This window comes from Caretta caretta, chromosome 17, assembly GCF_965140235.1.
Source record: "Caretta caretta isolate rCarCar2 chromosome 17, rCarCar1.hap1, whole genome shotgun sequence".
Classification (NCBI taxonomy): Eukaryota; Metazoa; Chordata; order Testudines; family Cheloniidae; genus Caretta; species Caretta caretta.
In genome coordinates this window covers 22,174,946-22,194,824 of record NC_134222.1, presented here as the reverse complement: position 1 = coordinate 22,194,824, position 19,879 = coordinate 22,174,946, and the positions used below count along the sequence as shown (strand labels likewise).

The window sequence follows — 19,879 nt, the reverse complement described above, 5'->3', positions numbered from 1 at the left end:
GGGTGCGTGAGCACAATCGACTCCATGTCGTAATTAGAAGTCACTGAAATAATTGCAAATAATTTTTCTCATCCTTTGCCCTGCTCCAGTTGTGACACAGCGTGAAACTCGGGGGTGCCACTTTCATAGTTTTTAATCAAGAAACTGTGTGCGAATCTCAGCTTTTGCTGAAAAAAGAAAAAAGAAAAGCCCTCAGGATTGCAGAGAAAAGATTGAAGATGTGAAGTGCGTGTACCCGAGAGGCTCAGGCAAAGAAAAAGAAACCACCACTGATTATTTTAAATCTTTGGGTCTGACTCCTGACTGTTGAATGCCTGATTTTCGCACTGCTGGAGACTGAAACCAAATAGAAACAGGAAGAAGCTCTGAGAATGAATAATCAGGCCAAAAGAGCTATCACATCATGAAAAGCGAAAAGCAACTCCCAAGGTTCTGCCGTAATCCCATGACTTTACTGAGGGAATGCCTTCAAAATTTGCAATTTCAATAAATTCAAAATTGCGTTTCAGTCCCAGCCCAGTCTGCACTAGATACTGTGTCTGATCTGGAGATTTTTGAACCACTAACCCCATTAGTTAGTTAGTAGTTGCATAGTGCTTTGAAGCGTGCTATATGGAGAAAGGATGATCATGTGTTTAAGGCACTGGAATGGAATTTAAGATCTAGGTTCAATTCCCGACTCTGCCACTGATTCCCTAGGTGACCATGGCCAAGTGGCCCAGATCTTCAAAGGCATTTTGGCTACTAACTTCTATTAAGCACAAATACCACTGAGAATCTGGGCCCTGATTTCTCTGGGCCCCAGTTCCTCATCCGTCAGGTGGGGATGGTAACACAGCCCTACCTCACAGGAGGGAGGGGAGGACACATGAATGAATGTTTGGGAGGTCCTCAGATAGTACACCGACTGGGCCAGGGAAGTACAAAGACAGATCTAGAAGTGCTAAATGGAGCTGGCTGGAATTCCACCATGGGTGGCAGGTATCCAAGGCCAGGGGAGGCTAACCCTCCCCTAACCCGGGCAGTGGCCCTGCCCTCGCTCCCCCTCTCCCAGGAAGCTGGTGGGGGCTCAGCTGGGGCTGGCAGCCTGGAGCTCAGGGCTCAGGCTGGTGACCAGGAGCTGGGGTGGCCCCAAGGTGGCCAGGGAGTCGGGACAACTGGTGTGGCTGGGGAAGACCGGCTGGGGCTCCTCCGGGGGGTGGGCATGCTTGAATCTCTGGCCATGGAGGGAGGGAGGGAGGCACTCGGGGGTACGATGGGCAAGCAGATGGGGCCTTGGGTGGAAGGGGTGCGGCCGGGGGGCTAGCTTCCCCAAGGGTGGGGTTCACCCACTGCCCATGAATTCCACTGACATTCTCAATGAATGATGTTATTGTTTTTCAATTTAAAAGTTTTTTTTCATATTTGGCAAAGAATTGATTTCCCCCTATTTCAATCAGCTCTGATGCTGAGTGTCTGCAAGCAAATCCTGTGCTCAGCTCAGAGCCTGCACCTGCTCCTGCCCAGCACAGTGGGTGTTTTCAAAGGAGGCAGGCCCAGTCCCTCCGACCTTGCACTGGCGAGATTCCCACTGGCATTGGATAAAGGCAGGATAACACTGATGTCCTGTTGATGATCTGGCCATCGGTGATTTGCACGCAGTGTCAGAGTTCTGCTGTTTTGTAGGCTCCAAAACCTCTAAAATAAAAAGCAAAGAAAAACAAATGCCCAAGATAAATGTGGCTGGACAAAAAAGGGGAAGTTTTTAGTGTGTTTCACTGAGATGGGTGAATTGAAGAAGCTGCTGAAGAAGGATGTGAGATCGCTCTGTTATTTATAGCAGGTTTCAATGTAAGGGGATGAGAATTGCTCTGAAGGGAAAAAGCCAAAAAACTCCCTGGATTCTGAAGCAGATTCTACCATGAGATGTGTCTGAGGCCTGCTGTATTAATTTACATGGACTATATGGGCCCGAAGAGTCAAAGGTGTTCCCATGACCCTGAAACTGTCCAACACCAAACAGTTTTAAACAAGGTTTGGGGTTTGGTAGACAGAAACCTCAGTCTGCTCAGTGCCCTGGCAAACTCACTATTTAACAATTTTTTAACCTTTTATTAAAGATACAGCAAAGAAGGAAAACCAGTTAAAACCTTTCAACCAAAGTAAAGCTGTCATGTTAGCACTAGACCTTCTTCCCTTTCCTTTACATAACGAGCGTCTGTAGAAGGAAAAAAAGCCAGTGTCTGATGGTCCCAGATGGTATCAAGGATGGTCATAACTGTCCTTTTTGGGGCAAACAGACGGCATGAGTTGAGACGGGTGCCTAAAGCAGTTGTTATTGCTGCTGTTGTGGAAGACTGGTCCAATTTCCTAGAAGACAAATCAGGACAAACCTACACACAAAAAGGGAAAGAAAAAGCGAAGATAGAAAATGCAGCTTCTGTCTCTGGTGTTGACTCACACTTGTGTAAATGGGGTCTGGATGAGCTCTCCCCTGCCATCCAAACTGGGGGGAAAAGATTTCAGAAGCAGATTGTATTTGCATAGACATGCCCACTTTGCCTAGGGGCTCAGCAGATGGAACTGCTTTCCCAAAGTGATCCACTGTGGCTGGTGCTGGGTTACAAACTACCTTAGCGTTGAGTGCGGGGATGATGAAATGCTGTTATCCCTATTGTATGAGTAAAGGGAGGCAGGACTGTGCTTAACCTGCCCTGAGTGAGGGGGTCGCCCTTAACGGGCTAACTCTCTTGCTAAGCAGGGGTAGGGATGCCAAATCCCAGTGAAAGAGATGGGGGTAAAGAAAGGTGTTCTTACCCAATGGCATGTTCAAAAAAAGAACTAGATAAATTCATGGAGGACAGGTCCACCAATGGTTGTTAGCCAGGATGGGCAGGGATGTGTCCCTAACCTCTGTTTGCCAGAAGGTAGGAATGGGTGACAGGGGATGGATCGCTTGATGATGACCTGTTCTGTTCATTCCCTCTGGGGTACCTGGCGTTGGCCACCGTCGGCAGACAGTGGTGAGGCCTCATCTGGAGTACTGTGTCCAGTTTTGGGCCCCACACTACAAGAAGGATGTGGATAAATTGGAGAGAGTCCAGCGAAGGGCAACAAAAATGATTAGGGGTCTGGAACACATGAGTTATGAGGAGAGGCTGAGGGAACTGGGATTGTTTAGTCTGCAGAAGAGAAGAATGAGGGGGGGTTTGATAGCTGCTTTCAACTACTTGAGAGGTGGTTCCAGAGAGGATGGTTCTAGACTATTCTCAGTGGTGGAAGAGGACAGGACAAGGAGTAATGGTCTCAAGTTGCAGTGGGGGAGGTTTAGGTTGGATATTAGGAAAAACTTTTTCACTAGGAGGGTGGTGAAACACTGGAATGCGTTGCCTAGGGAGGTGGTGGAATCTCCTTCCTTAGAAGTTTTTAAGGTCAGGCTTGACGAAGCCCTGGCTGGGATGATTTAATTGGGTATGGGTCCTGCTTTTGAGCAGGGGGTTGGACTAGATGACCTCCTGAGGTCCCTTCCAACCCTGATATTCTATTCTATGACAGGATACTGGGCTAGATGGACCTTTGGTCTGACCCAGTCTGGCCACTCTTATGTTCTTATGTGGATTCTACTTTAAGAGTCCTGGACAGCGTTCGACCCTCGCTGCTCCAGTGTTTAAAGAGAGAGCTGACTGGACTCCATCCAGGGTCCTTGTTTCTGCTTCGCGATGACTAGATCTGAAATCACTAGTGAGCAGTCTAGGAGCTAAGCCTGAGACCTACTATGGGGACCGTGTTGCAATAAAAGACAACGAAGAGGCAGTAGCACCGAGGTTCCCCACTGGTGCAATCACTAAGAACTGGGCTAAGAGGGGGACATCGCAGAAGTGGCAGGGAGTGGCAAACAGCAGCAGAGGTGGGAGTGAGCAGCCGGGGGTGGCAACGAGGCAAGTGGCAAGCAGTGGCAGACATAGCAGCAGCGAAGAGGTGGCAGCAGCTACAGAGGTGTTGCTTGTTGTCCCCCCACACCCTTTTCAGGGGTGGGAGGTGAACACCCATCTGAATGCATCGCTGAACTCTGGGTCTGCACTGACTAAGGCCAACCAATTGTGAGTGGGGTGCAGCAGAGCGAAAGGGCACAGCCTATTAAAAGGGACATTCATTCATTGACTTTTCCTACCACGAAGTGGGAAACGGAGGCAAAGGCCGCTGTCCAATGTACTGTGGGGTGGGTGTTTGCTTAGGGTTACATGCTTTGAATAGTGGTTGTGGTGTTTTTCCAAATAAAAGCTCGGTTCCCTATCCCTTTTAACACACAGTTTATTTTTGTTGTACACAGACTCAGTGCTAGTGAGAGGGGAAGTGTGACCTCTGAGAGGTGCCCAGGGGTGGTGTGTAATTTTCCCAGGTTCCTGGGTGCAGGCTCAAGCTGGTTCTGTTTTGTATTGTTAAGAGGAACTCCCAGATGCTGAACCTTGCCCTTGTTGCTGCTGGCTCCACCTGGCAGAAGGGTTACGCTTGCAAACATTGCTGCTGGAAAAACACAGGCCCGGCACACGGTCTTCCTAGTCACTCCAAGACCTGGCAATTTGTACCTGCCTGGGGCTGTTGAGGGCATTGCTTTTAGCTACCTCTTTCCAGTCACAGGTTTACAGCAGTGTTGCAACATATACTGTCTTGGCCAGCTAAACCAGACACTCCTAGAATCTCAGGGTTGGAAGGGACCACGGGAGGTCATCTAGTCCAACCCCCTGCTCAAAGCAGGACCAATCCCCAATGTTTGCCCCAGATCCCTAAATGGCCCCCTCAAGGATTGATCTCACAACCCTGGGTTTAGCAGGCCAATGCTCAAACCACTGAGCTATCCCTTCCCCCCTTAGACAAAGAAAACAGGGAAAGAGAGGAAATAAGATAGGGAGGGAAAAAGAGACAAATGGGGGACTCCCAGCTGGCCAACCCTGGCGTGACGCCGTTTATAAGAACTCTGATAAAGGACCAATTGTCTAAGAGTGCTTGCACTGTTCATTGCTCACCATGGAGGAGATTGCAGGATGGCTGTGTTCTCCCCTTCACGTCCAACCCTCACCTCTTCCTGTGTCCCAGATTCTCCACCTCACAGATGCCTGATCACCCCTGGTTGTGATTGTGAAGAAGCAAAGAGGTGGGGGGAGGGGATACACAACTTGATTTCCTTCGCCTTTGTAGGTCACAACCGTGTCTGTGCCAGAGAGCGCAGAGGAGTGTGAAAACCACGCACCGACACTCGGACTGTGTTATGATGCTGTGCGGGTGTGAACAAGAGCAGCGCAAATGAGCTGAGTGCAGCAGGATGTGAGCTGGGCGGGTGTGCGTGTGTGTATGTGTGTGTGTGTGTGGGGGGGGGTGGGGTTGGCCCTCTCCGGCCTCTGAGAGGGAAGACGGCACGTTTGCCTCCGTGGCGTTTGGCGTGGCCATACTCAAAGTGGGTCAAAGTCACCCTGGAGAGGCTGGGAGGTTTCTCCTGGCTCCAGAACATCCCCCAGGTGTGTAAAGGGGCCACAGAATCACAGCCAGAGTCAGTGCTCCTAGGTCGGAACTTTCCAGCCAGGAAACGTCTTGTCCCACAGTCTTGGAGACTGTGACCCTCAGCGTCCTAGTGAGGGCCAGAGAGCTGAGGAGATGCTATTATAAGGTTTGATCCTCAGATCCAGCTTAGTCCCACTCAGGACAAGACAAAGGTGGCTTTAAATGGCTTTTACATGCCCCAGTCAAGTCAGCTCACACCAGCTGGCAACGGCCCCTTATGACAACCCCAGATCCCATGGTTGTTCCACTCAGACTATCCATCTAGGTACTTACCTGCCCCCATTGGAGTGCCTCACAATTGTCAGTGTATTGTCACCCCCCACCCACCCCATGAGGCAGCTCAGTGCCGTTATCCCCATTATACAGATGGGACTGAGGCATAGGAAGGCCAAGTGTCTTGCCCAAGGTCACACAGAATGTGGAAGAGCAGGAAACTGAGCCCAGGTTCCCCAAGTCCCAGGCATAACCCCAGGGCTGTTCTTTCACTCTGCGAGCTCACCTTGGCAAAGCTGGCTACTGAGGGCTGGAACTGGGCCGGCTGCCCCGTGCAGGCGGGGCTGGCCCAGGAAATCCCAAGGGGGTCATGGGAGCCTTGTGCAGGGTGAGTCTCCCGCAGCACTGGGGGAGCTTCCTGGTAGCAGACACCTAAGAGCAGAGCCAGGCCAGCTGTGGGTGGCTAGTTTGGTTCAGGCTGCGACATGTTTCCCATCTCTGGAGCAGCTTGTAAGTCAAGCTGCTTTGCTGTTGTTGTTCTCTCTGAAGCGGATGGAGCCCAGCTCACCCCGTGCCTGACTCCAGCTCTCAGCCTTGGCTCTCATGAATGTTTTCACTCCCCTCAAAGGGCTTATTGTCCAGACTGAGCTGTAACTGTCCACTTCAGATCTGTCTGCACAGACACTTGGAAAGCAGAGGGACCCCACTGTCCAGGCACCAAGGGAAAGGCACCGGGAGCCATGGGCCCTGCACATCCCAAGGGTGTTGCAGCCTAGAGGTCTAATACTTCTCCTGCTCAGCATGCACCAGGCTGGAGGCCCTGCAACTGGTGCACCCGCATCCCCTCTGGGATCTTGCAGTCTGAAGAATGGGGCTGCTCAGGGTGACCCTGGTGACCCCAGCCGCCAGGCTCTGCAGAGAGATCGCATCACCTCCTGGTCAGTGATAGCAAAGGCGCTGGGATACCGCAGGTGCAGGATGGGCACCAGACCATTGCTAGCAGGAGGCTGCAGCCAATGGAAGACTCTGCTGTCACCAGGTGGGAACCTGCATTTCCTGCTCTATCACACCCTGAAAGGGGGCCAGGGAGCCAGAGGGCTCCGTGTATTGCAGGCACACCTCACCACATCCTGCTCAGCTGTGAGACAGTTCTGACAAGTCCCTCGGAGCCCGAGATGAGTCCTCGAGCTGGAACCTGACAAAGTATTAAACCTGAAATCTGAGTGAGAAACAGCCTGGAGCTTCCCACCATTAACCGACCTCAAACCCCTGGTTCAGGACAGACCACAGGGCTGCCAAGCATCTCACAGAGCATGTCCCTCGACCTCTGAGCCTCACATAACCTGAGCCCTTTCCCATCACTGAGGCCACGCTAGCTAGTCCATACCCACTGGCTGGGGACAGGAACGGCCGTAAAAAACCAGCCAACCAAACAAGCCCACCATCGGCCAAGTGAAGCAAAAATGGCTGGCCAATCACAGTAGAACAACAAGAGTCCCTTGCCCCCTGGTAAGGTGCCCACCTGGGTGACCGACCTGCTCGCTCACCCCTAGACTCAGCCCTGGGTGGGGTCATAAGGAAGGACAGAAAACTTATAGGAACAAATCTCTAAGCCCTGCTGTAGTGCAGAGGAATAGGGTAGTATCCCTTTAAATAGCGTTGGAGCCCTGTAGTGGTCCACACTGTGTTTTAGAAGCTGCCCCAGCCTAGCCAGAGCAGCCAAGTACACGTAGCTAGGCCTGATGTGTTTGGTGGCTATTTGGGACCCAATGATGCCGGTGTGGTTTCTTCGCATTATTTGTGTGTAAAGAGCAAAAGACACAATCCGTTCCTCCAGGAGACACCTATTCCCCTCCATGCCAACTAAACATTCCTCTGAGCAAAACCAATAATACCACAATGCACCCTATTTTAAGGGATTAACACTCAACCCCCCCATTAAATCCTGATTGAATCATAGAAGATTAGGGTTGGAAGAGACCTCAGGAGGTCATCTCGTCCAACTAAATCATCCCAGCCAGGGCTTTGTCAAGCTGGGCCTTAAAAACCTCTCAAGATGGAGTTTCCACCACCTCCCTAGGGAACCCATTCCAGTGCTTTACCACCCTCCTAGTGAAATAATGTTTCCTAATATCCAACCTAAACCTCCCCCACTGCAACTTGAGACCATTGCTCCTTGTTCTGTCATCAGCTACCACTGAGAACAGCCGAGCTCCATCCCCTTTGGAACCCCCCTTCAGGTAGTTGAAGGCTGCTATCAAATCCCCCCTCACTCTTCTCTTCTGCGGACTAAATAACCCCAGTTCCCTCAGCCTCTCCTTGTAAGTCATGTGCCCTAGCCCCCTAATCATTTTCGTTGCCCTCTGCTGGACTCTTTCCAATTTGTCCACACCCTCAATACACACTTGCCCTTTTAAATAATTTCTCACTTTTCCTTTCTATTCTCTCATCCCCCCAAACACCCCTGCCTCAGTTATAAAGTTATAAAGTGCCCCTTCAACCCAGGAATAAGAGAAGGTTAAGGGGAGACTTGATCATGGGATATCAGTACCTACATGGGGAGAAGATTGCAAGGACTGGATTAGAATTCAAAACAACCTTGACTATTTCAGAGCAGCTCTCCAATGTAACAAAATGAAATTCAGTAAAGGCAAATGCAAAGTGCTACACTTCGTTTGGAAAAAAAAAAAGCGAATGCACAACTACAAAATGGGGAATAACTGGCTAGGCCATAGCATGGCTGAAAAGGATCTGGAGGTTACAGTGGATCACAAATTGAACCGGAGCAAACAATGTGATGCTGTCGGAAAAAGGCAAATATTCCGGGGTGTATGAACAGGAGTGTCATACCTAAGACACGGGAGGTAATTGACCCACTCTGCTTAGCATTGGTGAGGCCTCAGCTGGAGCACTGGGTCCGGTTTTGGGCACTACACTTTAAGAAAGATGTGGACAAACTGGACAGAGTCCACAGGAGATTAACCAAAATAATAAAAGGTTTAGAAAACTTGCCCTGTGAGGAAAGGTTAAAAAAAGCTGGGCATGTCTAGTCTCACAAAAAGGAGCCGGAGGGGGAACTTGTAACAGTCTTCAGATGCATGAAGGACTGTTACAAAGAGGACAGTGATCAACTATTCTCCATGTCTACAGAGGGTTGCACAAGAGGCAACAGGCTTAATCATCAGCAAGGGAGATCTGCATTAGATATTGGGGGAAAAATCCTTTCTAACCCTCAGGGTCGTGAAGCTCTGGGAGGCTTCCAAGGGAGGTTGTGGAATCCCTGTCACTGGAGGTTTTTAAGAACAGGTTAGACAAACACCTGTCAGGGATGGTCTCGGGATACCTGGTCCTAGGTGACCTCTTGAGGTCCCTTCCATCCTTATAGTTTTATGATTCTATTCCTGGCTTGGCCACAGCCCTGCTGGGTGACCTTGAGCTAGTCCCTTCATCGCCCTGTGCCTCAGTTTCCCCAGATAACAATACTTATTTCCTTTGTAAAGCACTTTGAGCCCGACTGATGAAGGGTGCTATAGAAGAGCTGAGAATCATTATTAATAATGTTACACATCAGGGCCCAGAGGCAACAGCTGCACCTAGAAGAACGATTTTGAGTCTCACCATGTCTATACTGCAAGCACGACCGTGGCCCAGTTGCAGCATTGCAACTACGCTGCTTCTGACATCAGCTGAAGGTTTTGTTCCGCCGGTGTAGTTAATCCACCTCTCTGAGAGGAGGTAACAGGTTGATGGAGGAATTTTTCTATCCATCGAGCTGAGTCTACACTAGGGTTGGGTTGACCTAACTTGGGCACTCAGAGTGCGAAATTTTTCACAGTCCTGAGCAACACAGCGAGGTGGATCTAATCTTTAGCGGTAGACCAGGCCTCAGAGGGATACAGGAAGGGTACCAACTTTACTGGTGATATGCTAAGATCCTAAAGAGAACTGCACCGGAGTTGACAATAAGCATTTCTCCAAGCGCTAACTGGTTTATGCTGATACACACAATTAGGCAAAACCATCTGCAATATCACTAATAATGTCACATCCTTTCTGAAAGGAAAGAAAAAGAAATCAGATCAAATTCATTTGTAATATGAATTCCATTTCCCCCTCCTCTACTAAATATTTCAGAACCTGGTTGTTCAGGGTTGAATTGCATTAATCAAGCTGTTTTACAACATAGCTAACATGGATAGCATACCGGAAGGATTACCACCATCTTCTGGTTTCTCCCTGGGCCATACGCTTTGGTCAAAGGCACTGTAAGGCCCCTCTTGAATAAAACTGTCATCTAGCCTGTGTTTAACCACCGTATTGTATTTCTGCAGCCACAGCTTCTTTCTTTGTCGCCTTGGTGGTGCTCCAGCAAGGAGTTTTGTTATGACTGTCTGCAAAGAGGTCAGGTTTCTCCCATGCACATATGGGCTGTAAGCGTAACCCATAGCCAGACAATGGGCAGGGCTCTCCTTTTTGAGCTGTGCACAATTTATTTCCTTGGATGTATGGAATCCCCAAGCCCTCATTTAGATGTGTCGGAGAAAAACACAGGTCTCGCTCTCAGGTTGGGTGCAGCAAGTCAGATACACTTTATTATCTCAAGCAATTGCACAGAGGGAGAGAGTGCCCTAGGACACAGGGTTTCCCCCACCTAGGCAGGTCTCTCCAAGATAAACAATTAGAGCAAGTATTTATACCTTTATTACAGACAATAATAAGCAACAGCTGCATATTGGTTATACATATTCCTTCATGATCTCTTATTTTTCTTACCATTTCTCTTGTCGTCGGCATTCTCTTCTTATCTCGTACAAGGTCACACCACCTCTTTCACAATTGTTTTCCACTCGCTTCGCACTATCCCTGCTTCTACAAATCTCGGGTTATTAAAGCTAGAGTTAGCCTGACTCCTGCTCAATATAGAGGCCTGCATCCAAATTCCCTTTATCTACTTCCACAAATGCATCCACTTCTTCATTTATACCACAGCGTGCAAACGAGCTTGCACTGGAGATGAGATGGTTCACTCTGGTGAAGACAGAATCTCACTGGGCAACCCAGTGGAACACAGTCTTTCTTTAGGCGATCTTTTAGTCATGTCAAGACTTCGGAAAGGCATGGTACAAACCTGGCAAGGTAAATCCCCATCCTGATGACTTCTCCAGCTTAGCATCATTCTCTAGTGACCTCATTTCAGCAACTGCTGCTACTTTTGCAGGCTTGAGCTTTATATTGTCAGCTGAGGGGGCGTGACCAAAACCCTTTGTTTCGATTGGTCTAACATTGGCTTTGTCCAGATAGAACTTGACCCTTTTCTCCCTTAGCTCCTTGGAGTATGGCTTGTAGATTGCAGCGACCATCCAGGAACATGATGCCAAACACCAATATCTGGAGTTATAACAATAAATAGGAAAGAAACAAACAAAAGTCAGACATTTTAAATCAGCAGATCCAGATAACTTTCATTCAAGAGTTGTAAAAGAGCTGGCAGAGGAGCTCACTGGACCATTAATGTTGATTTTCAGTAAGTCTTGGAGCACTGGGGAAGGTCCAGAAGACTGGAAGAAAGCTAATGTTGTACCAATTTTTAAAAAGCGTAAACAGGCATAGGTGCTGGAACTAGGGGTGCTGGGGGTGGTTTCCATTATATACAGGATATACAGCTTGGTTCAATGGCTCTCAGCACCCCCCTATAAAAATTGTTCCAGAACCTCTGTAAACAGGATGACTAAAAGAGGGTAATGTAAGTAGTGAAAATTAACATGGATTTACTGAAAATAGATGCTGTCAACCTAATCTGATATCTTTTTTTGATGTGATTAGAAGTTTAGTAGATAAAGGTAAGAGTGTTGCCATAATATACTTAGATTTCTGTAAGGCATTTGACTTGGTACTGTATGACATTTTGATTAAAAAACTAGAATATAAAATTAACACGGCACACATTAAATCGAGTAAAAACTGGCTAACTGATAGGGCTCAAAATGAAACTGTCAAACAGGCCTGTTTCCAGTGGGGCCCTGCAGGGATCAGTTCTTGGCCCTGTGCTATTTAACATTTTTATCAGTGACCTGGAGGAAAATATAAAATCATCACTGAAGGTTTGCAGATGACACAAAAATTGGGGGAGTGGTAAATAATGAAGAATACAGGTCACTGATTCAGAGCTATCTGGATCGCTTGCTAAATTGGGTGCAAGCAAACAATGTGTGTTTTAATATAGCAAATGTAAATGTGCACATCTAGGAACAAAGAATGCAGGGCATCCTTACAGGGTGGGAGACTCTATCCTGGGAAGCAGTGACTCTGAAAAAGATTTGGAGGTCATGGTGGATAATCAGCAGAGTGTGAGTGTCGAAAAGAGCGAATGTGGTCCTGGGATGCATAAACAGGGGACTCTCAAGTAGCAGTACAGAGGTTGTTTTACCTCTGTATTCGGCACTGGTGTGACCACTGCTGGCATACTGTGCCCAGTTCTGGTGCCCACAATTCAAGAAGGATGCTGATAAATTGGAGAGGGATCAGAGAAGACCCATGAGAATGATTAAAGGATTAGAAAACCTGCCTTATAGTGAGAGATTCAAGGAGTTCAATCTCTTCACTTTAACAAAAAGAGAAGGTTAAGGGGTGACCTGATCACAGTCTGTAACTACCTGGGGAACCAATATTTAATAATGGCTGTTCAATCCAGTAGAGAGAGGTCTAACACTGTCCAATGGCTGGAAGTTGAAGCTAGACATATTCCAACTGAAAATAAGGTGTACATTTTAATGGTGAGAGTAATTAATCATTAGAACAATTGACCAAGGGTCGTGGTGGAGTCTCCATCAGTGACAATTTTTAAATCAAGATGGGATGATTTTCTATAAGCGCTGTTCCAGGAATTATTTAGGGGCAGATCTCTGGCCTGTGCTCTACATGAGGTCAGACTAGATGATCACAGTGGTCCCTTCCGGCCTTGGAGTCCATGAGTTTGGAAGGGATCTAACCCCTCCTGCTTCAAGGCACAAACCAATCTGTAGCTGGGGGCAGATTATCTCCTTACCTTCCACTGTGGATTTCTTGCACTTTCTGAAGCAGCTGGTACTGGCCGCTGTTGAAGGCAGGAGATTGGCTGGGTCTGATTGATATATTGATATATTAGCAACACAGGAATTGCTCTAGTACAGGGGTGGCCAACCTGAGTCTGAGAAGGAGCCAGAATTTACCAATGTACATGGCCAAAGAGCCATAGCAATATGTCAGCAGCCCCCGCCCCCCCCGCAGCGCCCTCCGCCTGCCGGCAGCCCCCACCAACCAGCACCAACTCCTCCCTCCCCGCTCCCCCAGCAATCAGCTGTTTCATGTGCGCAGGAGGCTCTGGGGGAGGAGGGGGGAAAAGCGAGGGCACGGCAGGCTCAGGGGAGGGGGCTGGAAGGGGTGGAGTGGGGGCAGGGCCTGGGGCAGAGCCAGGGGCAGAGCAGTGAGCCCCCCCCCCCAGCACACTGGAAAGTTGGCGCCTGTCACTCCAGCCCCGGAGTCGGAGCCTGTACAAGGAGCCGCATAGTAACCTCTGAAGAGCCGCATGCAGCTCCGGAGCCACGGGTTGGCCACCCCTGGTCTATCAGATCAGACCGTAGTCCAGTGTTTCTAACATATCATCCGACGTAGCTACAGCCCCACGAAGCCTGTGTCACCAATTTCTTCTTGGCTGGAATGACCTCCTGTTGGAATGGATACCAAAGGGCAGGGGGGTGAATCTGTCTCTCCCTCCTAGCGTATTAAATGTGGTTAAGGGTTTCTCACCTGTGTGACAGCTGCCATCTTCAACACACCGAGGGCTGACCTGGGGACCTCCAGAGCTAAAAGCACATACTGCTACAGCTTGAGCTAACAAACCCACACACGGTAATGGGGTGTGTGTGTCACAACTCCCATCCTCTGCAGATTGGCAGACAGGGACCTGTAACACACACTCCCCCGTGGATTAACATCTGATTTTACTTGCCAACACTTTCTGATCTTGCATCCGGGACTAAATCCTGCTTGCCTGACTCCAGTGACTACAGACACTGAATCAAAACAAAGCCATTGAGTGTCGTATGAAGAACAAAACCCCGTCCACGACTGTGTTCCGGCAGCTTGGCAGAGTGGCCCTAGATCCTGAGAAGCCACGATTCTGGCAGGATCGTCCTAGGGCGGAGGGATCTGCAGATGGCACACCTAGGGCACCTCTTCCCCACCCGCTCTTAATCTCTCATTCATACGACGCTCTGGCTCATGAGAGAAGCAGTATATCCCAGATGCCTCCTATTTGTCCAGACTTGCACAACTTGCATGGCCAGGGAAAAGTCCCTCTCTTTGTCCCAATGGATAAATCCTCCCCACCCCATGTGACTTACAGGCACCGTTCTGTTTTCCTTGGGGCCTGATGGTATGAAATAAACGTGCTGAGTAAGAGCTTGGCACGCTCAGCCCCTCACTTGTTATTAATTCCTGAGGTTTGGCTGCAAACTCATACAGCTCATGCTGTGACATCCGCTCTGGAAATTCCATTCTGCTTCGTTTTGTCTCTCTGCCTCTGGAATTCCCTATAAAGGGAGAGGAGACTAGCCTCTCAGTGTCACAGCTGGTGTGTGCCGTCGCCCCTGGCCCAGCTCCGCTCAGCCTCTCTCCACAGCAACATGAAGGTCTGCGTGGCTGCCCTCGCCGTTCTCACCAGCGCTGCCTTCTGCTCCCTGGCCTCCTCTGCCCCACGTGAGTCCAGCTTCTCTCTCTGAAAGTGTCCATTTCTGAAGGAAGCCTATTTATTGCTCTTTGGATGGGAGACGGGGGGGAGGAACCCTTCCCCTGATAACGGGTGTTATTTTCCCTTGCATGGAATTCAAGGCACGCTCACGCTGTCTGTTTCCATCTTTCAGTGGGATCGGACATGCCCATCTCCTGCTGCTTCTCCCACACGGCCCGCCAGATCCCGCGCAGCATGGTGGTGGATTACTATGACACCAGCAGCAAGTGCTCCTTACCTGCTATAGTGTAAGTGCAAACTCCCGACGCCAGAGACAGGCAGTGAGCCGATGTGCAAAGACAGCTTCTGCTTCAATACCTGCTCGTGTTGCAAGCATTACAGTGTATTCAAGCACTGCAATGGAATAGTTTGCTCTATGTCAGCAGTTCTCAGATTGTGGGTCGGGACCCCAAAGTGGGTTGTGATCCTATTTTAATGGGGTGGCCAGGGTTGGCTTAGACTTGCTGGGGCCTGGGGCCAAAGCCTGAGCCTCACTACCCAGGACCGAAGTCCAAGGGCTTCAGCCCTGGGTGGCAGGGGTCAGGTTACAGGCCCTCTGCCTCAGGTTGAAGTCCTTGGGGTTTGGCTTTGACCCCCCGACCCCCATCCAGCGCAGCGGGGCTCGGGCTTTGGCGGGATTAGGGCAGGCTCAGGCTTCGGTCCCTCCAGGGTCATGTAGTAATTTTTGTTGTGAGAAGGGGTCGCAGTGCAGTTAAGCCTGAGAACCCCTGCTTTACGTCTACACGGCAGTTAAACACCCGCGGCTGGTCCGCGTCAGCTGACTTGGGTTTGCGGGTCTCAGCTGTGGGGCTGGTAAAATTGCGGTGTAGACATTCAGGCTCGGGGTAGAGCCCGAGCTCTGGGATTCTGCAAGGCGGGAGGATCCCAGAGCCTGGGTTTCAGCCCAAGCCTGAATGTCTACATGGCAATGTTTAGCCCCACAACCTGAGCCTGAGTCAGCTGACCCAGGCCAGCCATGGGTGTTTTATTCCAGTGTAGACGTACCTTGGTGTCTGGCTGCTGCTTCTGGTTGCTAGCATGAGGCAAATTCAGGTGTCAAAGGCCTGAGGTCAATGACTAGAGAGCCCACTGCACCAGCACAGACTCTGAGAGCCAAGTATTCGCAGCCTGAAGAAAAGGCCACCTAGAAGGGATTGCCCCTGGCTCCTCTAGGGTCCTGGGGTGGGACCTGCTCACCCCTGGGGGTAATGGGGTGTGGAGGTGGGGCAGGAAGTGAGGCTGGGGGAGGGCAGCCCACAGAAGGCTTTAATATGTAGAACAGGCAGCTGAATGGGAGGAGGGGCAGGCCAGGTGGCCCAGACCAGCATCAGGTTCTGGTGGAGGATCCTTCAGGGACAGGACAGAACTGACTGGCTGCACTGAGCTCTGGAAGTGGGGCGACCCGGGAGGGTGGGGGAGAGACACAACGTTTCTCTCACTCTAACCCATCTCCTTCCTGTCCCACAGGTTTATTACGAAGAAAGGCCGGGCCCTCTGTGCCAACCCCAGCAACTCCTGGGTCCAAGCCTATGTGACCCACCTGGATCTGAACTGAGCAGAGCTGGGGACAGAGAATTATTCCTATTTATTACATGTATTACGGTAGCACTTCACAGCCCCATTGTACAAGGTGCTGTCACATGGGACAAACAGGCGATTCCTGACCCTGAGACCTGGTCACCTAAGGACAGAGTTCAAAGGGCCCCAGAAGGATCTCACCTCACTTCTGCTGACACACGCCAGGATGCTGCTACCAACCCACTTTTCAAACAACTGACAAACGCTGGACTTTTAACATATCATGTGAAGCTATTTAAGACGTGCAGCTGGGACCACATTCGTTGTATTGCTAATTATATTATTTATGGAATGCATGCAGGTGGGTCACATGACTCCCCGTGCATCGCAGGGACTGATACAAAAACACGCCAGGCTGTTGAATGTGTTGGGTTCTTTGTGCTGTAATATTAGGCGACGACCAGGGATTGGGTAGAGTGATGATTTTGGAAAATAAAATGTTTTGTAGAAAAACACCCTGGTTTTTTCCTTAATGTAATTCCCGACTGGAAGGATCTCTAGGCCTAGAAACATAATCTGACCACTGTGCCTGCCTGTCTCACTAGGAGAGGATCTGGAACAAACCCTACCAGCTCAGCATCACCAGAGTCAGGGGATAATTTGGCCCTGTTTGCAGTTCACAGCTCAGACCTATCCCTCACGCACATCTACATCCAGAGCATCCACCTCTGCATGCCCTATCTACAACGCACACACCCAGCTGCCCATTATGTACATGCAGGAAACAAGAATAGTGATGGGGCATATAGTTCCCCCCATAAACTAGGAGGACAAAGGGTTAAATCTCTTACCCTGAGCTGAGGACAGCACCAGGTTTGCAGAGACTGCAGTGAGAAAATGAGCTGGGGGGTCGGGGGGGGGAAGCGGGGGAAGGGCAGGACTGTTTCCTCTTGTAGAGGGTAAGGTGGGGAGTTCAGAGTTGGGGAAGACCTGTGTGTGTGTGTGTGGGGAATCTCCCCGGGAGCAGGGGAGTTACCCAGCCTGCCCAAGGGAGACACAGCCGCTGCCCCAAGGAGCTGAACTGAGTATTTTCCCTTCCTGTAGAGACACTTTACAGAGCCCTGAAGCTGGATAGGAACCAGGTTGTTTAAATGCCCTGGAGAAGGAGAAGGAGGCTTCTTGTTCCACTTGCCACTTCTATCAGCTGTGGCCTGTTGTTTCTGGGCACAGAGCCAGCGCATGTAGGCGCGCACATATACATGCTGCATGGATCCACTCAGCCCTGCATGCGCCTTAATGCCTTGGACACACCTCAGCCCTCCCTTGCGGTCCCTCGCTGCGTACACCCGGAGAGACACAGCTAGGGATTTGCTCAACCCCTCCTGCAGAGCAGCTGAGATGAGTGCGTGTTGTCCAGGGATGGGAGATGAATCCTGGTGGTGAGCAACCTTGGCTCTATTTCTGACCAGTTCATCTTGCACATGTCACTTCCCTGCTCTCTGCCTCGGTTTCCCTATCTGTAAAATGGGGGTGATGCTGCCCACCCTTCTAAAATGCTTTGAAAGTGATAAAATTACATCAGCCCCCCAGAGCGACACACACTAACAACTCCCATCACATACTTCTCTGATACTCCCCCTTCACTGACTCCCCCTTCACTGACACACTGATATGCACTTGCCTTGACTCCACTCTTAATCCAGAGTGACACTCCATTTACTAAAAGAAAAGGAGTACTTGTGGCACCTTAGAGACTAACCAATTTATTTGAGCATGAGCTTTCGTGAGCCACAGCTCACTTCATCAGATGTGTACCGTGGAAACTGCAGCAGACTTTATATACACACAGAGAATATGAAACAATACCTCCTCCCACCCCACTGTCCTGCTGGTAATAGCTTATCTAAAGTGATCAACAGGTGGGCCATTTCCAGCAGGACAGTGGGGTGGGAGGAGGTATTGTTTCATATTCTCTGTGTGTATATAAAGTCTGCTGCAGTTTCCACGGTACACATCTGATGAAGTGAGCTGTGGCTCACGAAAGCTCATGCTCAAATAAATTGGTTAGTCTCTAAGGTGCCACAAGTACTCCTTTTCTTTTTGCGAATACAGACTAACACGGCTGTTCCTCTGAAACTCCATTTACTGATTTATTCCACCCCTTACTCATGGGACCGTGACCTCACCATGCTTGCTGAAGAAGGGGCTTTCTCCACACTCACCTTCAATTACTGCATCGCTTTCTCTCTCCACCCTGAATCCACATCCGCTTCCTCCAAACCTCGACAAACCCCTCATTTCCTAAAGTTCCCGGGTGAACTAAAATACAAACGAGATTTTTACTATTAATAAGAAATGTCTTGCATCCCAACAGCAGAAATAGCTCCCGTAAAGCCATTCAAAAACAGAACTCTGTGAAAGAACCACATGAGGCAAAAAAAGTCAGATTCTACTGTCACTCACACTAGTATAAATCTGGAGTAACGTCACTGACCTCACTGGAGTGACTCTGGATTTGTACCAGTGTAAATGAAAGCAGAATTAGGCCGAGTGTATTTCAAGAAGATTTTCGATGGGCAGAAGGCCAGGGTCACTGTTCATGATAACAGAGGGTCCATGTTATTTCAGGGGTTCGGGTGGCAAGGCTGGCACCTGAGCTGCTCGCAGGCTTATTGTCTGATGAAAGGTCAAGCGAGGCCTGACCCTCTATGAATGTGTCAATGGGGGCGTCACAGCGGTACCTGCCCCACAGCACCTGCTGCTGGCCAAGAGTGGCACTGCAGGGGCTCCCTGGCTTCATTTCTCCTCGCTGGAATTTTCTGTCTCTCCCAGACGTTCATGTGGCTCAGGTCTCTTGCGAAGTCACTGACTAAAAACGTAACCCATTCCCAGGGTAAAAAAAAATGTCTAAAAAACCAAAAGTTTCTTCTCTCCCTGTTAGGTGCCCGTCTAGGCTCAGTTGCCAGCCCCTTCTGGGCTACCTTTAAATCTGTCCTTTACGACAGAGCCCTGGCTCCGGGCTGCTTCCCTGGAGTCCTTCCAGACCCTCCTTCACAACCTGCCCCAGGAACCCAATTTGCCCTCTGTGGTTCCTCGCCACGTGGGGCTCTTTGCCCTTTTACTAGGCCCAGCTGTTTCAGGCTCTCTCCTGACCCCAATTAGTCTAGCCCCTTTATGATGGGAGGCCGCTCATTCTGGTGCAGGCACATATGATTGAAAGGGGCAGGCCAGCCCCAGCCGTCCTGACCCTTTAAGGATACAGTGAATCTCAGAGCCGGGTCAACGGGCTTGGGCTTGGGGTTGGGCTAGTGTAGATGCTGCAGCTGGGGCTGGAGCCGGAGCCCGGGCTCTAAAGCCAAGGGGTGGGGGTGGGCTTAGCCTGGGCCCCACTTGCCTGAGTCTGTTAGCCCGGGCTCAGAGAATCACTGCTTCCTGTGTAGACACACCCCAAAGGGCAGGCCACCCTGTGGCAGGGTGTTTTGCCATTGTCTATGACTGCAGTTCTCAAACTGTGGGTTGTGACTCCATTTTAATGGGGTTGCCAGGGCTGGTGTTAGACTTGTTGGGGCCCAGGGTCAAAGCTGAAGCCCGAGTCCCACTGAGCGGCAGGGTTTAGGTTACAGGCCCCCTGCCTGGGGCAGTGGGGCCTGGGCTTCAGCTTTGGCCCCCCTTCCTGGGGCAGCAGATCTTGGGTGGGCTCAGACTTCAGTCCCCCTGCCTGAGGTCATGTAGTAATTTTAGTTATCAGAATGGGGTCATGATGCAATGAAGTTTGAGAACCCCTGGTCTATGATTACCTAGGGAGGTGGTGGAATCTCCTTTCTTAGAGGATTCTAAGGTCAGGCT

The 19,879-nt window shown here is 50.0% G+C and overlaps 1 protein-coding gene and 1 long non-coding RNA gene across 2 annotated transcripts; one reads left to right on the top strand and one right to left on the bottom strand.

The window, feature by feature from the left end:
* Nucleotides 1–10,313: 10,313 nt before the first annotated feature.
* Nucleotides 10,314–12,993, bottom strand: LOC142069489 (uncharacterized). Its single transcript, XR_012665340.1, has 2 exons — nucleotides 12,794–12,993; nucleotides 10,314–11,136 (listed from the first exon to the last, which is right to left on the bottom strand). It is a non-coding gene; the product is annotated as an uncharacterized LOC142069489 (long non-coding RNA).
* A 1,201-nt stretch (nucleotides 12,994–14,194) lies between these two features.
* LOC125624001 (C-C motif chemokine 4-like) lies at nucleotides 14,195–16,530 on the top strand. The gene is made up of 3 exons (XM_048824239.2): nucleotides 14,195–14,484; nucleotides 14,649–14,763; nucleotides 15,983–16,530. The coding sequence occupies exons 1-3, from the start codon at nucleotides 14,412–14,414 to the stop codon at nucleotides 16,068–16,070; spliced, it is 276 nt and encodes a 91-aa protein (XP_048680196.1). The 5' UTR covers nucleotides 14,195–14,411; the 3' UTR covers nucleotides 16,071–16,530.
* The last annotated feature ends 3,349 nt before the right edge of the window (nucleotides 16,531–19,879 follow it).